Here is a 20351-nt window from a genome sequence, read left to right on the forward strand (position 1 = left end):
CACTGTATTGCTTTTCAAACTCGTACCTCCAGGGGAGGCTGCAACCTGAACCCAGCACTTTAGACTGCTCAGCCGCTGGCCCAAGGGTTAAGCACTCAGTAAGCACTTGGCCAATAACCAAAGGGTCGGTGATTAGAACCCACCCAGCAACTCTGAGGCTTCTGTTAAGGTTATAGCCTAGAAAGCTCTATGGGGCAGTTATACTCTGTCACGTGGAGTTGCTAAGGGTTGGAATCACCCCAAAGGCAACTCACAACTACAACAGTCACTGTTTTATGATTCTCATCATTTAAACCGTAAAGCAAGACACACAGATTCAGCAGAATGACAGTGTACGTGGAAAATTCTGAGGAAAAAATTCAAATGAATTTAGGTTGTTCAAAACCTAAACGGTATCAATCCTTCCTGTTCAGCAATGTCAGGCTGCACACAGCCAAGTGGCAGAGTGCCACCTGTGCTGTAGATGCGGCTGTACACACACACTGTCCCCTGATGTACCTGAATGGCCAGACATTTGCTGGCTACTTTGAGTGATTGGTGATTTTAGCCTACTTTTTGACAGTTAAATATCCTACCACGAAACTGCAAGCTCAGGAGCTTAAACAGGGCTCCTAGTTCTGCAGCTAGGCCACAGCATGTTCCCTCGTCCAGGTTTTCCTGGTATTTTTGGGGTAGAACACAGAGCCTAAAGTATGAATAATGATGATAAGGCAAAGTTGGATTTCCACTTGGGTAACTAGAAGATTCCTGCCTACATTAAAGAGTTGTCTGCCTAGTATACTACACCAATATTAATGTCCCCCCAAAAGAGGTGTTAATGGGTGCAAGCGTTTACAATAAACATATACATAGCTTGGAAAATGATCAAAATGGTTCTGAAAAGAGCCACGTCTATAATAGTTATTGTTCAAACAAATGGATATCACTTCTAATTTTAAAACGGATTTAAAAAGAGAAAAGACCTTTTATATACCATCTTTCCAAGGGACACACAGATTACAACACCCTCCATCTATTAGCTAAACTCTTGTTTCATTTCATGAGTAGGCGCCAAAAGATACTCTGATGAAGTCGGAGAAGGTGCCGAGTGGGAAACGCACTGTCCGGCCCAGCGTATAAGCCCCGCGCTCCCACCAGGGTGCCTGGTACACAGGAGGCAACCAATACATGCGCGCAGAACCAAGGGGTGATCTGACCAGGCAGCTACAAGCAGAATTATACAAAACTTAGTCCTAACATCACTGTGCTGCATAATCCAAAATACTCATGTTTTCAGATGAATTAAAGGAACCAAATCTTTCTAATTTGACAATGCGTTTGCTACAAAACGATTCTATCTCCTCCTGGGTAAGGCAACACACTGTCTTCTGCAATAAAGACAATGTGTGTGCAATGTACATTAAAGGCTGGATAGAACACCTGAGGGACTGCTTCAAGATTGTTTATGGAGTTTAAGATACACAAAGCAGCCACCATCCACGGAGAGAGCAGAACAACAAAGCCACACCTGGCTCACTTCACAAAGTAAAGAGCAGCTTCCAGGAAGCTTGAGCCTCCAGACACTACTCAACTGGCAGTGCAAGAATCCTAATTACCATGCCATTATCCATAAAGAACTCAGAAAAAACCCTAAATGTATGCCAAGACAACTTACACAAAACCCAGAAAAATGGCCTAACTCATCAACTAAAATGTTCAAAGTTTTAACAGTCAAAACACTAACACTGTTAAGACTGCCCCTAAGACTTCTGAAAAAAATATGTTCCTAGATGGCAACAGTTTCCAAAATTATCTTAATGGAATTTATTAAAGAAAAAAAAAATTCATGAGTAAAAGGAAATTTCTCTCATTTCAATTTTTGAAATCAATTAATTCAATTATAAGAATATCATGATGTCTTATGATTTTAACTCTTAAAATCGATGCCTCAGAAGAAAGGGGGTAATTTATAGCATTGGAAGAATAAAACCAAAACCAAACCCATTGCCATCAAGTCCGTTCTGACTCATAGTGACCCTACAGGACAAGGTAGAACTGTTCCCATATGGTTTCCAAGTAGCGACTGGTTGATTCAAACTGCTGACCTTTTTGTTAGCAGCCAAGCTCTTCACTACTGCACCACTGAGTTTAAACAGAGTCAAACCTAAGTCATCTGAAAACAACATGAGGGATTGATAGTTACTGGTAGGGAAAAAATAAGGAAATCTCTTAAGCAGGATGCTAAGAGACTTTTTAAAGTACCTAAAAAGTTACATTATTTTTAGTTTTAAACCAGTAGGTGGGATCCAAAATTGAGAATTAAGGGTATCATCAAATAATTTTTAACAAGCTTGACCAGTAAAGCATAGATTACCTAATCAAAATCCGATAAATATAATTTTAAAAACCAAACACCAAGACACTCTATGTGTAATTAGGTATATATTGTCTACTTTTTCTGACTTCTTTCTACTGTTTAATTCCTGCTGAACTGAGTACGCATCTCAGATTTCTATCCTAACATTATTGTGTGAGCAAGTTCTCAAGCTGGGCAAGGAAGGACTTTCAAAGAAGGTACCTAATATTCATTATGTACAATGTTAATTTATCAAAGAATCTGAAAATCATGAAGGTTTTTTTCTTGTCTTTCATCAGCCACAAGCATGAAGTTGTTTAGAATACCAAAGTTTTATTTACAATGTTGTTAGGTGTTCTAGGGTCAGTTCCCACTCACAGAGACCCTTTGCAAAACAGAATGAAACACTGCCCTGTCCTGCACCATCCTCACAATCACTGTTATGCTTGAGCCCATCATTGCTGCCACTGTTCAATCCATCTTGCTGAGGGTCTTCTTCTCTTTCGTTGACCCTGTACTTTACCAAGAATGATGTCCTTCTCCAAAGACTGGTCCCTCCTGATAACATATCCAAAGTATGTGAGACAAAGTTATGCCACCCTTCCTTCTAAGAAGCATTCTGGCTGCACTTCTTCCAAGAAAGATTTGCTCCTCCTTCTGGCAGTCCATGGTATATTCAATATTCTTTGCCAACACCATAATTCAAAGGCATCAACTCTTCTGCCATCTTCCTTATTCATTACCTAGCTTTAGCATGGATATGAGGGGACTGAAAATACCATGGCTTGGGTCAGGCACACCTTAGTCCTCAAAGTGACATTTTTGCTTTTTAACATTTTAAAGAGGCCTTTTTTTTTTTGCAGCAGATTTGCCCAGTGCGGTAAGTTGATCTTATGACTGCTGCTTCCATGAGTGTTGATTGTGGATCCAAGTAAAATGAAATCCTTCACAACTTCAAACTTCCATCTGTCATGATGTTGCTTACTGGTCCAGTTGTTGAGGATTTCTGTTTTCTTTATGTTGAGGTGTAATCCATACTGAAGGCTGTAGTCTCATTAGTAAGTGCTTCCTCTTCTCTTTGCACAAGCAAGACTGTGTAATCAGCATATTGCAGGTTGTTGATGAGTCTTACTCCAATCTTGATGCTGTGCTCTTCTTCATACAGTCCAGCTTCTCAGATTATTTCCTCAGCATACAGACTGAATAAGTATGGTAAAAGGATACGACCCCGAGGCACACCTTCCCTGATTTTAACCCACACAGTATCCTGTTGTTTAGTTTGAATGACTCCCTCTTGGTGTATGTACAGGTTCCTCATAAGCACAATTAAGCATTCTGAAATTCCCATTCATCACAATGTTATTCATAATTTGTTATGATTCACAGTCAAATGCCCTTGTATAGTCAATAAAACACAGGTAAACTTCTAACTTCTCGTATTCTCTTCTTTCAGCCAAGATCCATCTGACATCAGCTATGATATCCCTCATTCCACATTCTCTCCTGAATCCAGCTTGAACTTCTGACAGTTCCCTGTCAATGTACCACTGCCACTGTTTTTGAATTATCTTCAGTAAAGTTTTACTTGCATGTGATATTAGTGATATTGTTCGATAATTTCCACATGCTGTTGGATCATCTTTCCTTTAAATGGGCAAAAATATGAATCTCTTCCAGTCAGTTGGCCAGGTAGCTGTCTTTCGAATTTCTTGGCACAGATGAGTGAGCACCTCCAGCACTGCATTTGTTTGTTGAAATATATCAACTGGTATACTGTCAATTTCCGGAGACTTGTTTTTCGCCAATGCCTTCAGTGCAGCTTGGACTCCTTCTTTCAGTACCATCAGTTCTTGACCATATGCTACCTACTGAAATGGTTAAATGATGACCAATTATTTTTGGTACAGTGACTCTGTATTCCTTGCATCTTCTTTTGATGCCTCCTGCATCATTTAATATTTTGTCCATCGAATTCTTCAATATTACAACTCAAGGCTTAAATTTTTTCTTCAGTTCTTTCAACTTGAGAAATGCCAAGCGTGTTCCTCCCTTTTGGTTTTCTAATTCCAGGTCTTTCCACATTTCATTATAATATTTTGTCTTCTCAAGCCACCCGTTGAAATCTTCTGTTCAGCTCTCCTACTTCATCATTTCTTTCATTCGTTTTAGCTGCTCTACATTCAAGAGCAAGCTTTAGTCTCTTCTGACATCCATTTTGATCTTTTCTTTCTTTCCTGTCTTTTTAATGACCTTTTGCTTTCTCCTGTATGAAGTCCTTGATGTCATCTCACAACTCATCTGGTCTTCAGTCATCAGTGTTCAATGCATCAAATCTACTCTTGAGATGGTCTCTAAATTCAGGTGGGATATACTCAAGGTCATATTTTGGCTCTCATGGACTCGTGTTCATTTTCTTCAGCTTTAACTTGAGCTTGCATATCGGCCCCTGGCTTTGTTCTGACTGACGATACTGAGCTTTTCAATTGTCTCTTTCCATAGATTCAGTAGATTTGGTTCCTGTGTATTCCATCTGGAGAGGTCCACATGTATAGTTGCCATTTATGTTGTTGAAAAAAGTAGTTGCAATGAAGAAGTTGTTGGTCTTTCAAAATTCTGTCATGTGATCTCCAGGGTCATATCTATCACCAAAGCCGTATTTTCCAACTACCCATCCTTTTTTGTTTTCATCTTTCGCATTCCAATCACCAGTAATAATCAATGCCTCTTGATGGCATGTTTGATCAATTTCATACTGCAGAATTTAGTAAAAATCTTCAATTTCTTTATCTTTGGTGTTAATCATTGGTCCATAAATTTGAATAATAGTTGTATTAACTGATCTTCCTTGTAGGTATATGGGTATTATAACTGACAGCCCTGTACTTCAGGATAGATCTTGATACGTTTTTATTTAGAATACCTAAGTCAAATTCAACAAAAATCTAACAATGGTGGAACTGAGAAAAATAAACACTACATCAGATATGATTAAATAGGTAATACAAGAACGGGGGAGCAGGAGTTTTTTATTTAGAATACTTAAATTCAACAAAAATCTAACAATGGAGGGACTGAGAAAAAAAAAGCTATAGTAGAAATGATTAAATAGCTAACATAAGAACTGTGGGGGACAGGAGGGGCTAGTTAAAATTAGAACCATATGAAAGACTCTAACAGTAAGTAATAGTTGAATCCTAAAGGGCCCAACTAGCAAATTCATTATTTACCCCAAATTTACTATCACTCTTAACAACAAAATAATGAACTTGACACAAACCTATTTTTAATCTTAAACTTATGTAGGTCCTCACGTTCACAGAGCAAGAACTGAAAAAAGAAACAACAAATGCAAGTGAGAAACAGAGTTTCTTCTAGATCTTCTGTAAACAAGTTCCTGAAATTATACACTGACAGTCTTATTCCCCTCCCTGCTATCCTGGTTGGAGAGTACAATATTAACACACGAATACCAGTCGTCCCTTGGTATCTGAGGGGAACTGGTTCCAGGACCCCCACAAATAATAAAATCCGGGCATGCTCAAGTCCCTTATATAAAATGGCATAGTATTTGCACATAACCTATGCACATCCTCCCATATACTTTAAATCATCTCTAGATTACTTATAATACCTAATACAATATAAATACTACGTAAATAGTTGTTATACAGTATTGTACTGCTTCAGGAATAACGACAAGACACAAGGTGAACAATGTTCCAACAATGAGCACTAGAGAGAGACTGAGGACCTGTGAAGTGGTGGGAGGCTACAGCAGGGTATGCTGGCACACCACTTCGTTTGTGTGGATTCAGCATAGTACTCAACATGTGGCAAATTCAAGTTCTGCTTTTTGGAACTTTCTGAAATTTTTCCAAATATTTTCAGTCTGCTGTTGGTTGAGGCCTCGGATGTGGATCCTTGGATACAGAGGGTTGACAATATGTGATGGGCCGCCCCAAAGCCAGGTAAAGGGGACCACCAGGCTCTCCATGTAAGCTTTTCTCCTTCTCTGCTACATTTAATATCTTTTGAGGTTTATGGGTTTTTTTTTTTCCTTTAAGTGAAAATCTGTCCACTGAAAAATTCCAAACCTGATTTTTAAAAAAACTGGAGAATTTCTTTACATTTTATAATAAAAAATACCAGAAATGAAAGAGCTGACAGAAATTCAAGCTGATCCAAATTCAACCATCCACTTCTCATACTTCTCCAGATCCGCGGCAGAGACAGACTTAGCAATTTTCTTAAGAGCCAACTCAAAGTCTCCTTTGGTGACAGGCATCTGGAGTTCCTCTTTAGAAAGTGCGCGGATCTCCTCTGGACTTAAGCCGTTGATTCGCCGTCTCATTGCCATTAAAGAGGCATCCCTAAAAATATATCAAAGTTAGTACGCAGTAGGTGTTGCAAATGTTTTTTAAACACTTTCAATTGTAACAGAATTATGAAAAACACCCAAAAGATCATTTCATATGTTTTTATGATGCTGCTTAGCAATTTTCTATTTAAAGGACTTCCTGAGTGTTCAGAAGAGGTCAAACCAGGGTGCAAAGGACTTAAACATAAAACGTATAGTCAACGAACCCTGAAGGTCTAGGTTAGGCTGAGATACTGCTGAATTTTCTACACCTGCACCCCAGAAAGATAGTCAAGAAGCTTAGGAAACTCAAACCGAATTTGGAAATACTGAATTGTACCCTTGGAAATGAACATATGGTTTATGTTAAGATAATTCAAAACCATATATCGGTTTGTCTACAGCCCAATGAGAGGGGAAAAGCCATGAACATGAATGTATCCACAGACAGTGGACGTGGAATTCCTACTATGGAGTATTTGTGACCAACTAAAGGGTTAAAATCTGGCTTCTCTTGGTTTCACTTCCAACTCAATCTGATCAATTGTAAACAATTATGGAGGTTCAGAAGAAGAGCACAATTAGTGCTCATGACCAAAGCTATTAAGAAGATCAAGTGAACCAAAGCTGTAAATTAAAAAATGTAAAAAAATTTTTTTACTATAGTGATAGTAGAAACTATTATGAGCTTATTAAACTTAGACTCACACAGAAAACACCAGGAGAAAAAGTTGCAAGCACAAATGCTATGGCTTTAGAGAAGGGCTTGCTGTTGTTGGGAGCACTGAGTCAATTCTGACTCATAGCGACCCTATGTGACAGACTAGAACTGCCCCCTTGGGTTTCCCAGGCTGTAATCTCCATGGAAGGAGATCACCAAGTCTGTTCTCCTGTGCAGCTGTTGGGTCAATCTGAACTGCCAACCTTTCGGTTACCAGCCGAGCTCTTAACCACTGCGCCACCAGGCCTCCAAAGAAAGGCTACTGAAATCAACTTAAGGTTAGGTGGGTAAGGGAGCCCTGGTGGTACAGTGGTTAAGAGCTTGGCTGCTAACCAAAAGGTCGGTAGTTTGAATCCACCAGGTGCTCCTTGGAAACCCTACGGAGCAGCTCCACACTGTCCTATAGAGTTGCTATGAGTTACCATCAATTCGAAGGCAATGAGTTTGGTGTTTTTTTTTTTTTTTAAAGAGGGTAAGAACTGAAAAAAAAATCTTCTTAACACTGAATGATGTGAATTGGCTAAAAACTACATATCACTAAACTGAAAGGAAAAAAATTTAAAAATATATATTACTTTCACAGCTTAAACTGATCAACTACGTTCATCTGTACGTGGTAAAATAATACCTATCAAAACCAAATGGTAGCACTTTACGTTGATGCAACTAGGCTCTGACACAGTGCTAAATTAACTGTAGGCTGTCAAAAATCACTATTCCCAAGTAAGGCACAACAATTTCTTAAAAAGCAACGGATCAAAAAGGTAAATAATTATATTGTTACGTACTCGTTCATCTAATGGTGACCACGAGGTTATGCAGGAAAAATCAAGTCAAATGGGAAAGCAATTCCAGAGATGGGTAGCTGCTTTCACATCAAGGGCTAACTAACTACACCAACTTGAAGACCAGTCTTCACGCCCTGTGACTCATGTCTAAGGTCACAGATTATTAAAAAAAAAAATACCTGCACACGTTAGTTATGTCAGCACCAGAATAGCCCTCAATCTTCTCTGCGATGTCTTCCAGCTGAATATCAGGATCTAACTCAACCTCTCGAAGACTGATCTTCAGGAGCTCAGCTCTTCCTTTTGCTGTTGGAAGATTTTGTTGTTGTTGTTAGATGTTTTACTTTACAAACCATTTCGCCGAGAAATCACATATTAACGTGCAGGAAAAGAAGCGAGATCAACGCAAAGAAGAGCTGGTAACTGTGAGTCTACTGGTATTATCAGTTCATCATTGCAGAGGTAACTGAATCCCTCGACTTCCTTCCTATGCACCTTGGCTGCAGTAACTAAAAACTGAAACAAAGCCCAGTCTACCCTGTAGACCGTGGCGATACCTGCTATGAGAACAAGGAATCTCAGATCCTTTGTGAACAATATAGACATCAATGTCCAAACATCAGGAATGTTTTTAGCAGAAAACACCCAGTTAAAACTGTATTACGTGGAGTATAATTCCTATGAATTACTTGGCTCATCTTCTTGTATTACACAGAAGAAGATTTTCAGGACTCTGTAGTGGGTAATTAAAAAAAAATAAAGGCAGTGTTTTTTTTTCCCTGGAAATCAGCAATTGGCACAAAAGGCTTATTAGTATATTTTTTACTTGGAGAGCTAGCCCACAGCCACTTGCTGTGCCGGTATGACTGAAGTGTATATTGAGTGAGGTTAAGTAAACTAATTTTTTTAAATAACGAATCATGCTTGGCTATTTCACTGTTTTAGTGACAAATCGGCTTCATATAGCATGCTAAGATAACATAATTAGTTTAGATCTGGCTCTCTCCTGTTTCCTGAGGTACAAATGAAATTTAATTTTCCAAACTTTTATTTTGAAAATTTGTGAACTTACAAAAAAAATGGCAAGAATAATCAATGCCCATTTCCTTTCATCTAGACTTACCAATTGTTAACAATTGCTACTATCACTCTAGTGCCCTCTCCCTCTCCTGTCCCCTCCCTTTAGTGAAGTGAGAATTAGTTGTAGACATCTCACCACTTCATCTTTTTAATTCTTCAGCATGTATCTCCTAAGAACAAAGATATACATAATCATATTCACCAAGAAACTTAACAATGATACTTTAATATCATCCAACACACAGTCCAAATTTATATTTCCCCATTTGTTACAGGCCTTTAAGACTTTTTTTTAAAAAAAACCATCACACACCACATTTAGTTCTCAGGTATCATTAGTCTTCATCACTCTAAAACAGTGTATATTTCTTGTTTGTTTTATCTTTCATGACACTGACAGTTCTCTCCCAACTGATCTTATAGTCAAAGCATTCCAATAAAGATCCCAACAGGCCTATTTGTGGAACCTAACAGGCAGATTCTAAAATATCTATACAAATGGAAAGAACCAAGACATTCTGGAATAATAGCAGCAAGGTGGGACAGAACCCCTATTAGATTTCAAGACTTACTACAAAGCCATAGGAATCAAGCCAGTGTGATATTGTTGCAGAGACAAACAGATCAATGATACAGAATAGAGATCCCAGAAGCAGACCAAAGCATCTACTATGGAGAATTGATTTATGACAAAGGTGGTGCAGACAGCAGAGAAAAGGAGTATCATTTCAATAAATGATGTTAGAACAGCTGATTACGCACAGGGAGAAAGTGAAATTGGATCCTACCTCACACCATACATAAAAATCAGTTCGAGATATATTACTGGTCTAAAGGTGAAATATAAAATTATAAGCCTTTTAGAATATAGGAAAATATATTAATGATCTCAGGCTAAGAAAAGTATTCTTAAGAAAAAAATATATATAGACATATATACACACACAGTCACGCACGGCATAACATCCGTTCAGGCAACGTCTGACTGCAGATACGTCCATGGTCCCATACGGTTGTAACAGAGTTCAGGAAATCCCTATCAGAGAACAGGACGTAGTAGACATAACTGGACATAGCACACACAACAGCTTCCTGCAAACAACACGTGTATCTCATGTCTCTTGTAGACAAAACAATTGTGTTGCCAGGTATATAACGGTACAGTACATATATAACCTATACTACATATGCCTCAGTAGTTATAATAAACACCTATGTTACTGGCTTACATATGTACTGCACTGTACTTTGTATCGTTATTTTAATGTAAATTTTCCCTACTTACAAACAAAAGCTTACCGTATGACAGCGTATGCTTCAATTCGTAGGCAGTAGCAACCAATCTCATGTATTGCCAGATACATTAGCTGAAATACAGTACTGTATGTGTACAGTATCTTGGCTATTTAGTCAATACAGGTACACTACAGTATCCCATGCAGCTTTGCGAAGTATACGATACAGTGTTCCCACAACGTCCACATCACATAACATCCTATTTCACAGAAAGTATCCTGGACATTAAGCAATGTGTGACCTTGTGTGTGTGTGTGTCACAAAGGAAAAGGTTGATAAGGTTAACACATCAAGACTGTTGCTGCTGTATGCCACTGAGTTGATTCTGACTCATAGCGACTCCACGTAACAGAGTAGAACTGCTCCACAGGGTTTTCTAGAGGTCTTTTCTTCCGTGGAACTACTGGCTGGGTGTGAACCACTGAGCTCTACACTTTGGCAGTGGTGTCCTAATACCGGGACTATGAGTGAATGGTGTGTATTCACTAACACTCACCTGCTCTGTATGGAGCACTAAGCAAGCAATTGTTCGTGAACACACATCATTTACTTTTATATTTCCAATATTAGAGTACCACTACCAAAGGGTAAATTAAAAGGCTTTTGTTTTTGTTTTCATGGTCTGGCCTGAACACTTAAACACCAAGTTTAATGCAATGCATTCTCCAAAAGAAATGAAGTTACAGCCAAGCAGCTTAAAATAAAAATCCAGTTTTTAAGGGAGGGTTTGGTGGCACTAAAACTTAGTAGGAAATGCCCTCCTTTTCCCTAGTAACTATGATTTGGGGTGGGGGGCGGGAAATTAACTTTTAATACTTACTGTATCAATGATTTGCTAAAAAAAATTCTAAGATTTATCAGTTCCATAAAATCAAATTAATGATATTTAATAATGCTGTGAAAGAATTTAATGGGGGACTAATGTGTTAACAGTAAGCATAAAGAACTGCCAATGCTTCATACCACAGTTAATACACATCCCAAATTTAAATAAACATTGTTAGAAGGATCATACACTTGTAATAACAACAGACTGTGCAGTGGGAAAGTGTGTGCTCTGGAGCCAGGCTGCCTGGATTCACACTCCTGTCCTGGTGCACTGGGTGGGATACTTAACCTCTGGGTCCCTAAGTCTCCTCACCCATAAAATAAAGAACAGAATCTGCCTCGTAAGACTGCTGCAAGAACTGAGTTAGTATGTGTAAGACCTGGCCCACGGTCAGCTCTCAATAAATGTTTGCTGCCCACCACCAACACAACAGCTTTTTTCTGGAGACAGCGAAAACCCAGGATCCTTTCTATTGAGGAAGTTAAACACCTGGGAGACAGACAACATGGATGAAACGCCAGGGAAATGAAGTCCACACAAGGGAGATAAGCACAGGCCAGGTTGAGAAGACTGCATGGAAAAGGTATGGTTTAGTGTCTGCTTTGAAAGATCAGTAATGTTTGAGGAGAAGGGAGAAGAGAGGACAATCGGGAAATAGGAACACCATAAATAATGACATGGATGTTGGAAGAAGCATGTGTGGACCAGAGGGAATTAAAAAAAAGAAAAAAGAGAGGAGAAAAGAAGCAAGTAGAAAAGCACAATAGAGTACTAATAAATGAAAATAGATACAGATTTGATAGATAAGGTGTGAACTCACAGTAAAAAGCATAATAAAATAAAAGGACTCTGACCTCGGAGGAAAAAGTCACTCAAAGTCTAAGAGGCTCTGATGCCTTGATGATTTAGGGGGATTAGTCTGAAAGCAAAATATAATTAAATGAAGGGGTCTAGAGAGAGGCATGAATTAGGCCGACCGGGCGGTCACTGCTGTCGCACAGGCACACAGGGAGGGTGAGATATAAATTCAGGACTATTCTAGCTCCAGCTGTGTCCATTATTTTGCTGGGTGTTGACTACACAGATTGTATTTACGAAGGTGGCTACAAGAGTCTCTCTCATCCTACACACTTTTCTACAATGTGACTTTGACATTCCCCCACCAAGAGGTGGTCTAATTCCCTTGCTCTTGAATCTTGGTGGCCTGTGAACTTTTCGTGCACAGTTTGGAAGTGACGGGCCATGACTTCCAAGTCTAAGCTGTAAAAGGTAATGCAGCTTTCACCTTATCCATGTGGACAAAAATCACATTTGGAGCCCTGAGTTACCAGGTGTGAAATCAGACTACCATGCATTGAGGAAACGCAGGCCACATGCAATGGCCACACACAGATGCTCCAGAAAGACAGCCCCAGCTGAGGTCCCAGACCTCAGCCACTGGGTATGTGAGTAAAGATACTTCCAGATGATTCCAAGCTCCAGCTGTGGAGTCATTTCCAACTACTGAACCTTCCCAGCTGAGGCCCAGACATTGAGGAACACAAACAAGCCAGCTTCACAGTGCCCTATCTGAATGCCTCGTCCACAGAATCTGTGAGTATAATAATGTAATTGTTTTACCCAATAAGTTTTGGGGTGGCTTATTCAACAGCAAGAGTAATACATTGACTTTTCTTACCACCAAGTTCTAATTTCTCTCAGTCTTAAAGAAACTACAAAATGCCTTTTTGGAGGCTTTTCCTGTTTTATCTATTCTCATTCTTCAGTTTGTGTTTCCTATCTTTTTAAACTAGGATTCCTTACTCATGGTAGCTTTTGCTCATAAAATGTTCTTAAATTGTTCAATTTAAGTATATACCCTCTCCTCACTAATCAACATGGTTAGGTTCTAAAGCCCAGGCTGTTACGGAAAATTGGTGTTATGTGAAAATGGAGGATGAACACATCGGATTTGCCAAGTTACATCATTATGTAACTGCCAAACCATTGACAATCATGACCTAGCCAAGATGACACACAATCTTAACCATCAAAGCCAGTGTTACTCTTGCCTCACACCTCAGCGTTGGTTACTGCCAGACATATGTCATTAATGTGTAAAACAGCTGGATAGTAGGTTTTTTACTGTTGTCATAAATGCAAAATATCAGATAACAAGATAGTCGATGTGTGAACAGAAGGTGTATACTACTTTCCTTTCCATTAATTTTATCCTAGGTTTCCAAACCTTTTTTTTTCAGGTCCCTCATTTTTCCAAATTTTCTTAGAGTCTGTCTCTTCTAGACCCTTCTACCCTACTGGATGCTTGAGCCCCAATAGCTGTCAAATTATTCATTTTCAAGCAACCATGCCTTTGCTTCTGTTTTTCTCTATGAAAATTTAGTTAAAATGCAACTTACTCCATGAAGTCTCCCTTAAGCACCTCAGTCAAAATTTTATTCCTCCACCCAAAATTACTACAAAGAGCATTACTATCACACATTATATATATTGTTTTTCTTTTTTAAAATTGTAGTTAGGTAAAACATACGTTTGCCTTCAAACTAGGCTGAGTTCTCTGAGGACAAGGACTGCACGTTATTTATCTTAATATTCTCACAGTACCTAACAAATGTGTTTCAGATAGCTAGGAGCTAAATAAACACCTGTCGAGTGAATTAATACAGGTGAAAGAAAAAGTAAGGAAGAGTGGAGCTCTACTTATGATTATTTGTTGACGGGCTCTTTAGGAGGAAGTAAGTACTCAAGCTCTATGTCACAGTGTACCTAGCTTCAGACCATAATGAGCAAAGAGAAGCACCCAAAAGTGATTGGCAATAATGGACATAATCCTTTCATAAAAGAAAGCAAGTTTAGAAAGAAGCCCTTTGGTCAGCGAAATCTATTTTCTTCTCCTATATTTCCAAAGGAAATTGAGCTCCCACATTTTTACCATGAAGTATATCTTTTTCCCAATACTAGGTTTTCCTCAGCAATTTAGGAAACTGCTGTCACATCATTACATAACTGCCAAATTACATCATCTCATAACCGTCAAACCGCTGAGAATCACGGCCCAATCACATTTGTCCAATCACACTTTGTCTCCCTATTATACTGAACTAAAGTTTAAAACACAAAAGTTTAGATGATGTCGGTTCAGTAGTAAAACTTTTATTTTTCTCTGATCGGTATTAATTTTTTATCTATAATCATATAATACTGTAGTAAATGAAAACTCATTTCGTATTAATGTTCTAGATATACTCATTTCTTGTTTAGAAAGAAGGGAGAAAAGGGGAAGAAAGGAGAAAGTGAAGAAAATTACTAAAGCAGAAATGAGACCACACCACTAAAATTATCATCTGAGTAATTTAAAAGAGCCAGGCAGTAAGGAGAAATATTCAATAATAGCTTACAGGCTCTGAATCTAGTCACTTTCATAATAGGCTTATTATTTTCTGAGCTCAATCAGTAAAGTAAGCTTTATTCTTAAAAAAAAAAAAAAATTTTTTTTCAAGAGGAGATTTCTGTTAAAATTAATAGCATACATAATAGCAGACAGAAAAGACAATATAAGACAAAATCTGTAACCTAGAAATCTATTATGTTATACAATCTTGAGGTATGGTCAAAAAAGTGAGCAACTAGTGCTAGACTTGGCCTCCATGGTAAAAAAAACTAGACACAATGTAAGAGGTAACTGTTTTCATGCATTAAACAAAAAGCAGCAAGTGATTATAATATAGCTTTTTCTTACTTCTGCCAGTAATTTAAGTGCCTGCAGAATAAAATGCAACACCCTTAAAGGACAAGAACAGTATGCCAACTCCCTACAATGTACAGCAAATAATAAAAATCACTGGACATGTGAAGCAGAAAAATGGAACCCACAAATCGAGAAAAGTTGTCAAGAGAAGCAGATGCCAAGGTGACGAAGACGTTAAGAACTAGCTGACAAAAACTATGGAACAGTATATCAGTTATCTATTGCTGACTAATAAATTATCCTGACACTTAGTGGCTTAGAAGAACAATTTATTATCCCCAGTTTCTGTACATCAAGAATCTGGGAGTGGCATAGCTGGGCAGTTCTAGCTTGGGGTTTCTCAGGAGACTGCCGTCATCCAAAGGTGTCTCAACTCCCGTGACAGATGAACTGGCTTGCTGCTGATGGGAGACTCCAGTTCTTCCCCAGTGGGCTTCTCTACAGGCTTCTTGAGGTGTCCTCAGAGCATGGCAGCTAGCTTCCCCAAAAAGTAAATGACATGAGAAAGAGAGCCAGGCAGCTGCTATCTTTTTTTTTTATGACCCAGCCTCAGAAGTCATATATAATATCATTTCTGCCATATTCTATTCCTTAGAAGCAAACCACTAAGCTGGTCTATATTGTGGTGCAATGAATTCCTTTATTTGGCCTTTGCTCTTGATTTTTGGAAAAATAACTCTAGGGAATTTCCTAAGTAATTAAAGTGTATAGACTACACCTGAGGACTTTGGGCGCTCACTTAGTAGCTGATAATGAGCACTGGACTGACTGATAAAGGCCCTGGAACCAGGGCTTTGAACTGGATCATTCGGGCTCAAACCCCTGCTGAGAATTTACATTTTTAACAACTTCTCAGGAGATGCTATCTTAGTAGAGCAGTGGCTCTCAAAGTTTATCATACATAAGAATCATCTGGGGATGTCGTTAAACCGTAGATTTCAATTCAGTATATCTAGGATGGAAATGCAAATTCTCAGCAGGGGTTCAAACTGGAATGAACCGGTTTGAAGCCCTGCCTGGAACATGGGATCTTGGGGAGCTTTTCTGTTCCCAGAGCTATCCCGGTTGAGAGCTGTCCTGATTGAGAATGGGAGCGATGTACTCCACTTGGGAAAATGTAAATTCTGCTTCAGGGACCCTTCCAGACCTTTCCCATGTACCTCTTCCTGATGTTGATCCTGAGTTGGATACTTTTACCCTAATAAATCACATAAGTGTAAGCACAGTCTGTGAGCTCTGTGAGATGTTACAGTGAATTACTGAACCCAGCAGGGAAAGAGAATGCTGTGGGGGGCAGGGCAGCTGGCATCAAAGATAATGGAGAAGCTGGAAGGCAGGGAGATACCTGACTGCCACATCCTAGGGAGAAGCTTTATGATGATTCTTATTCACAAGGCTTTCCAGTTCTTACTCAAGGGGAGAGGAATTAAACTCCACCTTTTAAAGGGAAATGTCAAAAATTAAAAAGATAAAATGAATGAAGAGATGGGGAATCCCAGCAAAGTGGCGAAAACTATATACACATATATATGTAAACAAATCAAAATGCTAGATTTGTACAATATAATATCTGAAATAAAAAAAATTCACTAGATAGGCTTACAAGCAGATTGGAGATGGCAGAAGAAAGGGTCAGTGAATGTGAAGATAGACAAATATAAATTACTCAATTTAAAGAATATAAAGGAAAAAGATAAAAAATAGTTAACAGAGCCCCAGTGACCTGTGTCATGATATCAAAAAGTCTAACATACATGCAGGATAAATAAAAGGAAAACCCCACAGATGCACGTCATAGTCAAACTGCTGAAACACAAAGGTAAACAGAGTATCTTTAAAACTAGAGAGGACAACCACTCAAGGAAGTGCCAATCCGTTTTTCGAAGTTAAACACATACTACCACATGACGCAGCCACTTCACTTACAGGGGTTTTTCCAAAAGAAATGAAGACACATTTCCATACAAAGACTTGACTTAAGCATAAATGTTCCTAACAGCCCCTAGCTGGAAACAATCCAAATATCCATCATAAGTCGCTGGATAAACAATTTGTGATATGCCCATATACCAAAAAGCCTAACCAAACCCATTGCTGTCGAGTTGATTCCGACTCATAGCGACCCTACAGAACAGAGTAGAACTGCCCCATAGGGTTTCCAAGGAGCGCTGGTAGATTTGAACTGCCAACCTTTTGATTAGCAGCAAAACTGGAATACTATTCACCAATAAAATTGGTGCTGAGTGAAAGAAGCTAGTCACAAAATAAGACATACTATATTTATATGACACTCAAAAGAATCTACAGTGTCAAAAATCAGATCAGTGCTTACCTGAGTAGGAAGTGTGGGGAAAAGAGAGAAGGATGGATTGCTAGGGGCAAAAGAAATATTTTCAAGAAGAAAGGTTTGTTCTGCATCTTGATGGTGGTGTGGTTCCATGGCTGTACGCAACTATGAAAACTCACAAAATTTTAAATGGATAGACTTTATTGTATATAAATTATTTCTCAATAAAGTTGATTTTTTAAAAAGTAGCCAGAAGAAGAAAGACATTATCACACACAAGGTAATAATAATACAAATGACAGCTGACTTGACATAAAAAACAAGAGAGGCAGAAGACAGTAAAATGATATCTTTAAAGTACTAAAAGAAAATCAAAACACAATACTTTCAATCCAGTATTATTTATGAACTAAAAGTATCCTTCAGACATAAAGGTAAAACAAAGACATTTCAGACAACAAAGGCTGAGAAAGTTTTTTGTCAATAGACCTGAAGTACAGTAGAAATGCTAAAGGAAGTTCTTCAGGCAAAGGGGAAGTTATCCCAGTTGGAAACTTGGACCGTGAAAAAGGAAAGAAGAAAATCAGATATGATGAACATGTGTGTAACTAGGAAAAAAAAAAAAAAACAACTATTTTTTTGTTCTCCTCTTAATTTCTTTAAACTGGTGGTATGAACTCTATTATATTGTGGGAGTTATAATGTGTATAGATGTAAAATACATAACAAAAATAGCATGAAGACTGGAAGAGACATATGGTTCTTACATTTTCCATGAGTTGGTACAATATTTTTTTTTTTTTTGGTACAATATGAACTCTAAGTTGACTGTGAAAGTTACAGATGAATATTATAATTGCTAGAGTAACTACTAAAAAATAGCAAGGTATAGCTAAAAACACAAAAAAGAAATCGAAATGGATACTAAAAAACAGTCAATTAATCTGAAAGAAATTAGGAAAGGTGGAACAGAGAAACAAACAAAAGGAAGAAACAGCAAGATGGAAGACAAACATAGCCGTATCAATAATTACATTAAATTTAAATGGACAAAACACTCCAATTAATCAGCAGAGATAGCCTGAATAAATAGCAAGACCCAATTATATACTGTCTACAAGAACTATATTATCAATATAAAGAATGACAGGATAAAAGGGAGGAAACTAATATATCATTCAAACAGCATACTAAAAATGGTGCAGATACAGCAGCACCAAAGTAGATATCAAGTCAAAGGGTATTACCAGAGATAAAGAGGAACACTGCACAGTGATAGAAAAATCAATTTAAGAAGATATAACACTTATGTGTTTATGTAGCTAATAACAGAACTTCAAAAATGTATTTAGCAAAAATTGGAAGATTTAAAGGGAGAAATAAATTCACAATCACATGTGAAGATTTTAACAAAACACTCTCTGTAACGATAGTAACACTAGATTAAAAATCCAGTAAAAATCTAGAAAATTTGAACAATACCATCATACCAACTTTATCTATTGATATTTATAGAGCCATAAACCCAACAAATAAAAAATAAAATGCTATTAAATTGCAACTGTAACATTCACCAAGATAAATTCATTAAAATTCAAATTAAAACCCTACAGAATATGCCCTTGACTATGACAAATTTTAAAAAGAAATCAACAACAAAAGATATCTAGGAAATCCCCAAGTATTTGGCTACTAAACCACATACTTCCAAGTAACCCAAGGACCATAGAAATAACAAAGAAAATTAGAAAATATTTCAAATTAAAACATAAAAAAGGACATATTAAAATCTGCAGTATGAAACCAAAGCAATGCTCAAAGTGAAATTTATAGCTTTAAATACTTACATTAAAAAATAAGAGATCTAAAATCAACAATCCAACTTTCTAACTTCAGAAAAAGATAAAATTAAATTCAAAGTATAAGCAAGAATAAAAATAAATCAATGAATTATGAAAGACAATTAGAAAAAGTTGATTTTTTTAAAGATCATTAACATTAATAAAACTCTTACAAGACTGATCACGAATAACAGAGATAAAATATAAATTACCAACAGCAGGATGAAAAATGAGCCATCATTACAGATACTACAGGCAACAAAAGGAAATTAAGGTGATGAGAAAGTGGTTAAGCGCTTGGGTGCTAACCGAAAGGTTGAGGTTTGAATTCACCAGTCGCCCTGCGGGAGAAAGATGTGGCAGTCTGCTTCCATAAAGATTTACAGCCTTGGAAACCCTATGGGGCATTTCGACCCTGTCCTATAGGGTCGCTATGAGTCGGAATCGACTCAGCACTGGGTTTAGGTTTTTTTTAGAGGGGGACCGGATTAGTTTCATGTCAATTTAGCTAAGCCAGAATTTTGTTCCCCAGAATTCTCTTTATTGCATAATTCTGGATTAGTGTGGCCCTCACGAGAAATTATGTGTGAGAAAGGCAGAAGTGAGTCAGATGAGAAAGCTGGTACCGAGTATGAGCTGCAACTGTGGCCGGTGTATATTGTCATTTACCCACTGGCTCACCTTTTTAGCCAGATGTGTATTTAGCACTGTGACCAATGGCACCAGCTTCTTCTGCTGGGAGTCTTAGAGGTAATGGGAGCCCAATGTGGGTTCTAGTTCATCCTCATGCCTTCCATCTCATTTCTGCAGGTTCCAGTTCTTGCTTCTCCCACTGCATGTTCATCTCTTCCCGACTGCCCTCTCTACTGACTTCAAGCTCCAGAGCCAGACATGAAAGCAACAGTCAGCCAGCTTCCATATTTATATTAGGTCAAATCCTTACATAGTATAAAAGTGTATAACATACATGTAATATGTATGTATGTGTGTACGTTTATGTGTATACACATGCACACATATATACATACATAGATGTCTTAGTAATTCTGTTTCTCTGATTAAACAAAGG

The 20351-nt window shown here is 37.9% G+C and overlaps 1 protein-coding gene across 10 annotated transcripts in view; it reads right to left on the reverse strand.

Annotated features, from left to right (window-relative positions):
* The window catches only part of KATNAL1 (katanin catalytic subunit A1 like 1), a 306368-nt gene that overhangs the window by 31401 nt on the left and 254616 nt on the right, over positions 1–20351 (reverse strand). For 7 of the 10 annotated variants that reach the window (XM_049867864.1, XM_049867865.1, XM_049867860.1 and 4 more), the window contains 2 exons: positions 8381–8507; positions 1851–6705 (listed from right to left, as the gene is read on the reverse strand). The exons of 1 other annotated variant lie outside the window; for it this stretch is intronic. In XM_049867864.1, the coding sequence (XP_049723821.1) occupies positions 6507–6705; positions 8381–8507 (326 nt within the window). In that variant the 3' untranslated portion in view covers positions 1851–6506. Of the gene's footprint in view, positions 1–1850; positions 6706–8380; positions 8508–10225; positions 10374–20351 lie in introns of those variants that run through there. 2 more of the 10 variants (XM_049867859.1, XR_007515202.1) reach the window with 2 other exon arrangements.

This window comes from Elephas maximus, chromosome 23 (assembly GCF_024166365.1).
Source record: "Elephas maximus indicus isolate mEleMax1 chromosome 23, mEleMax1 primary haplotype, whole genome shotgun sequence".
NCBI classification, from domain to species: domain Eukaryota; kingdom Metazoa; phylum Chordata; class Mammalia; order Proboscidea; family Elephantidae; genus Elephas; species Elephas maximus.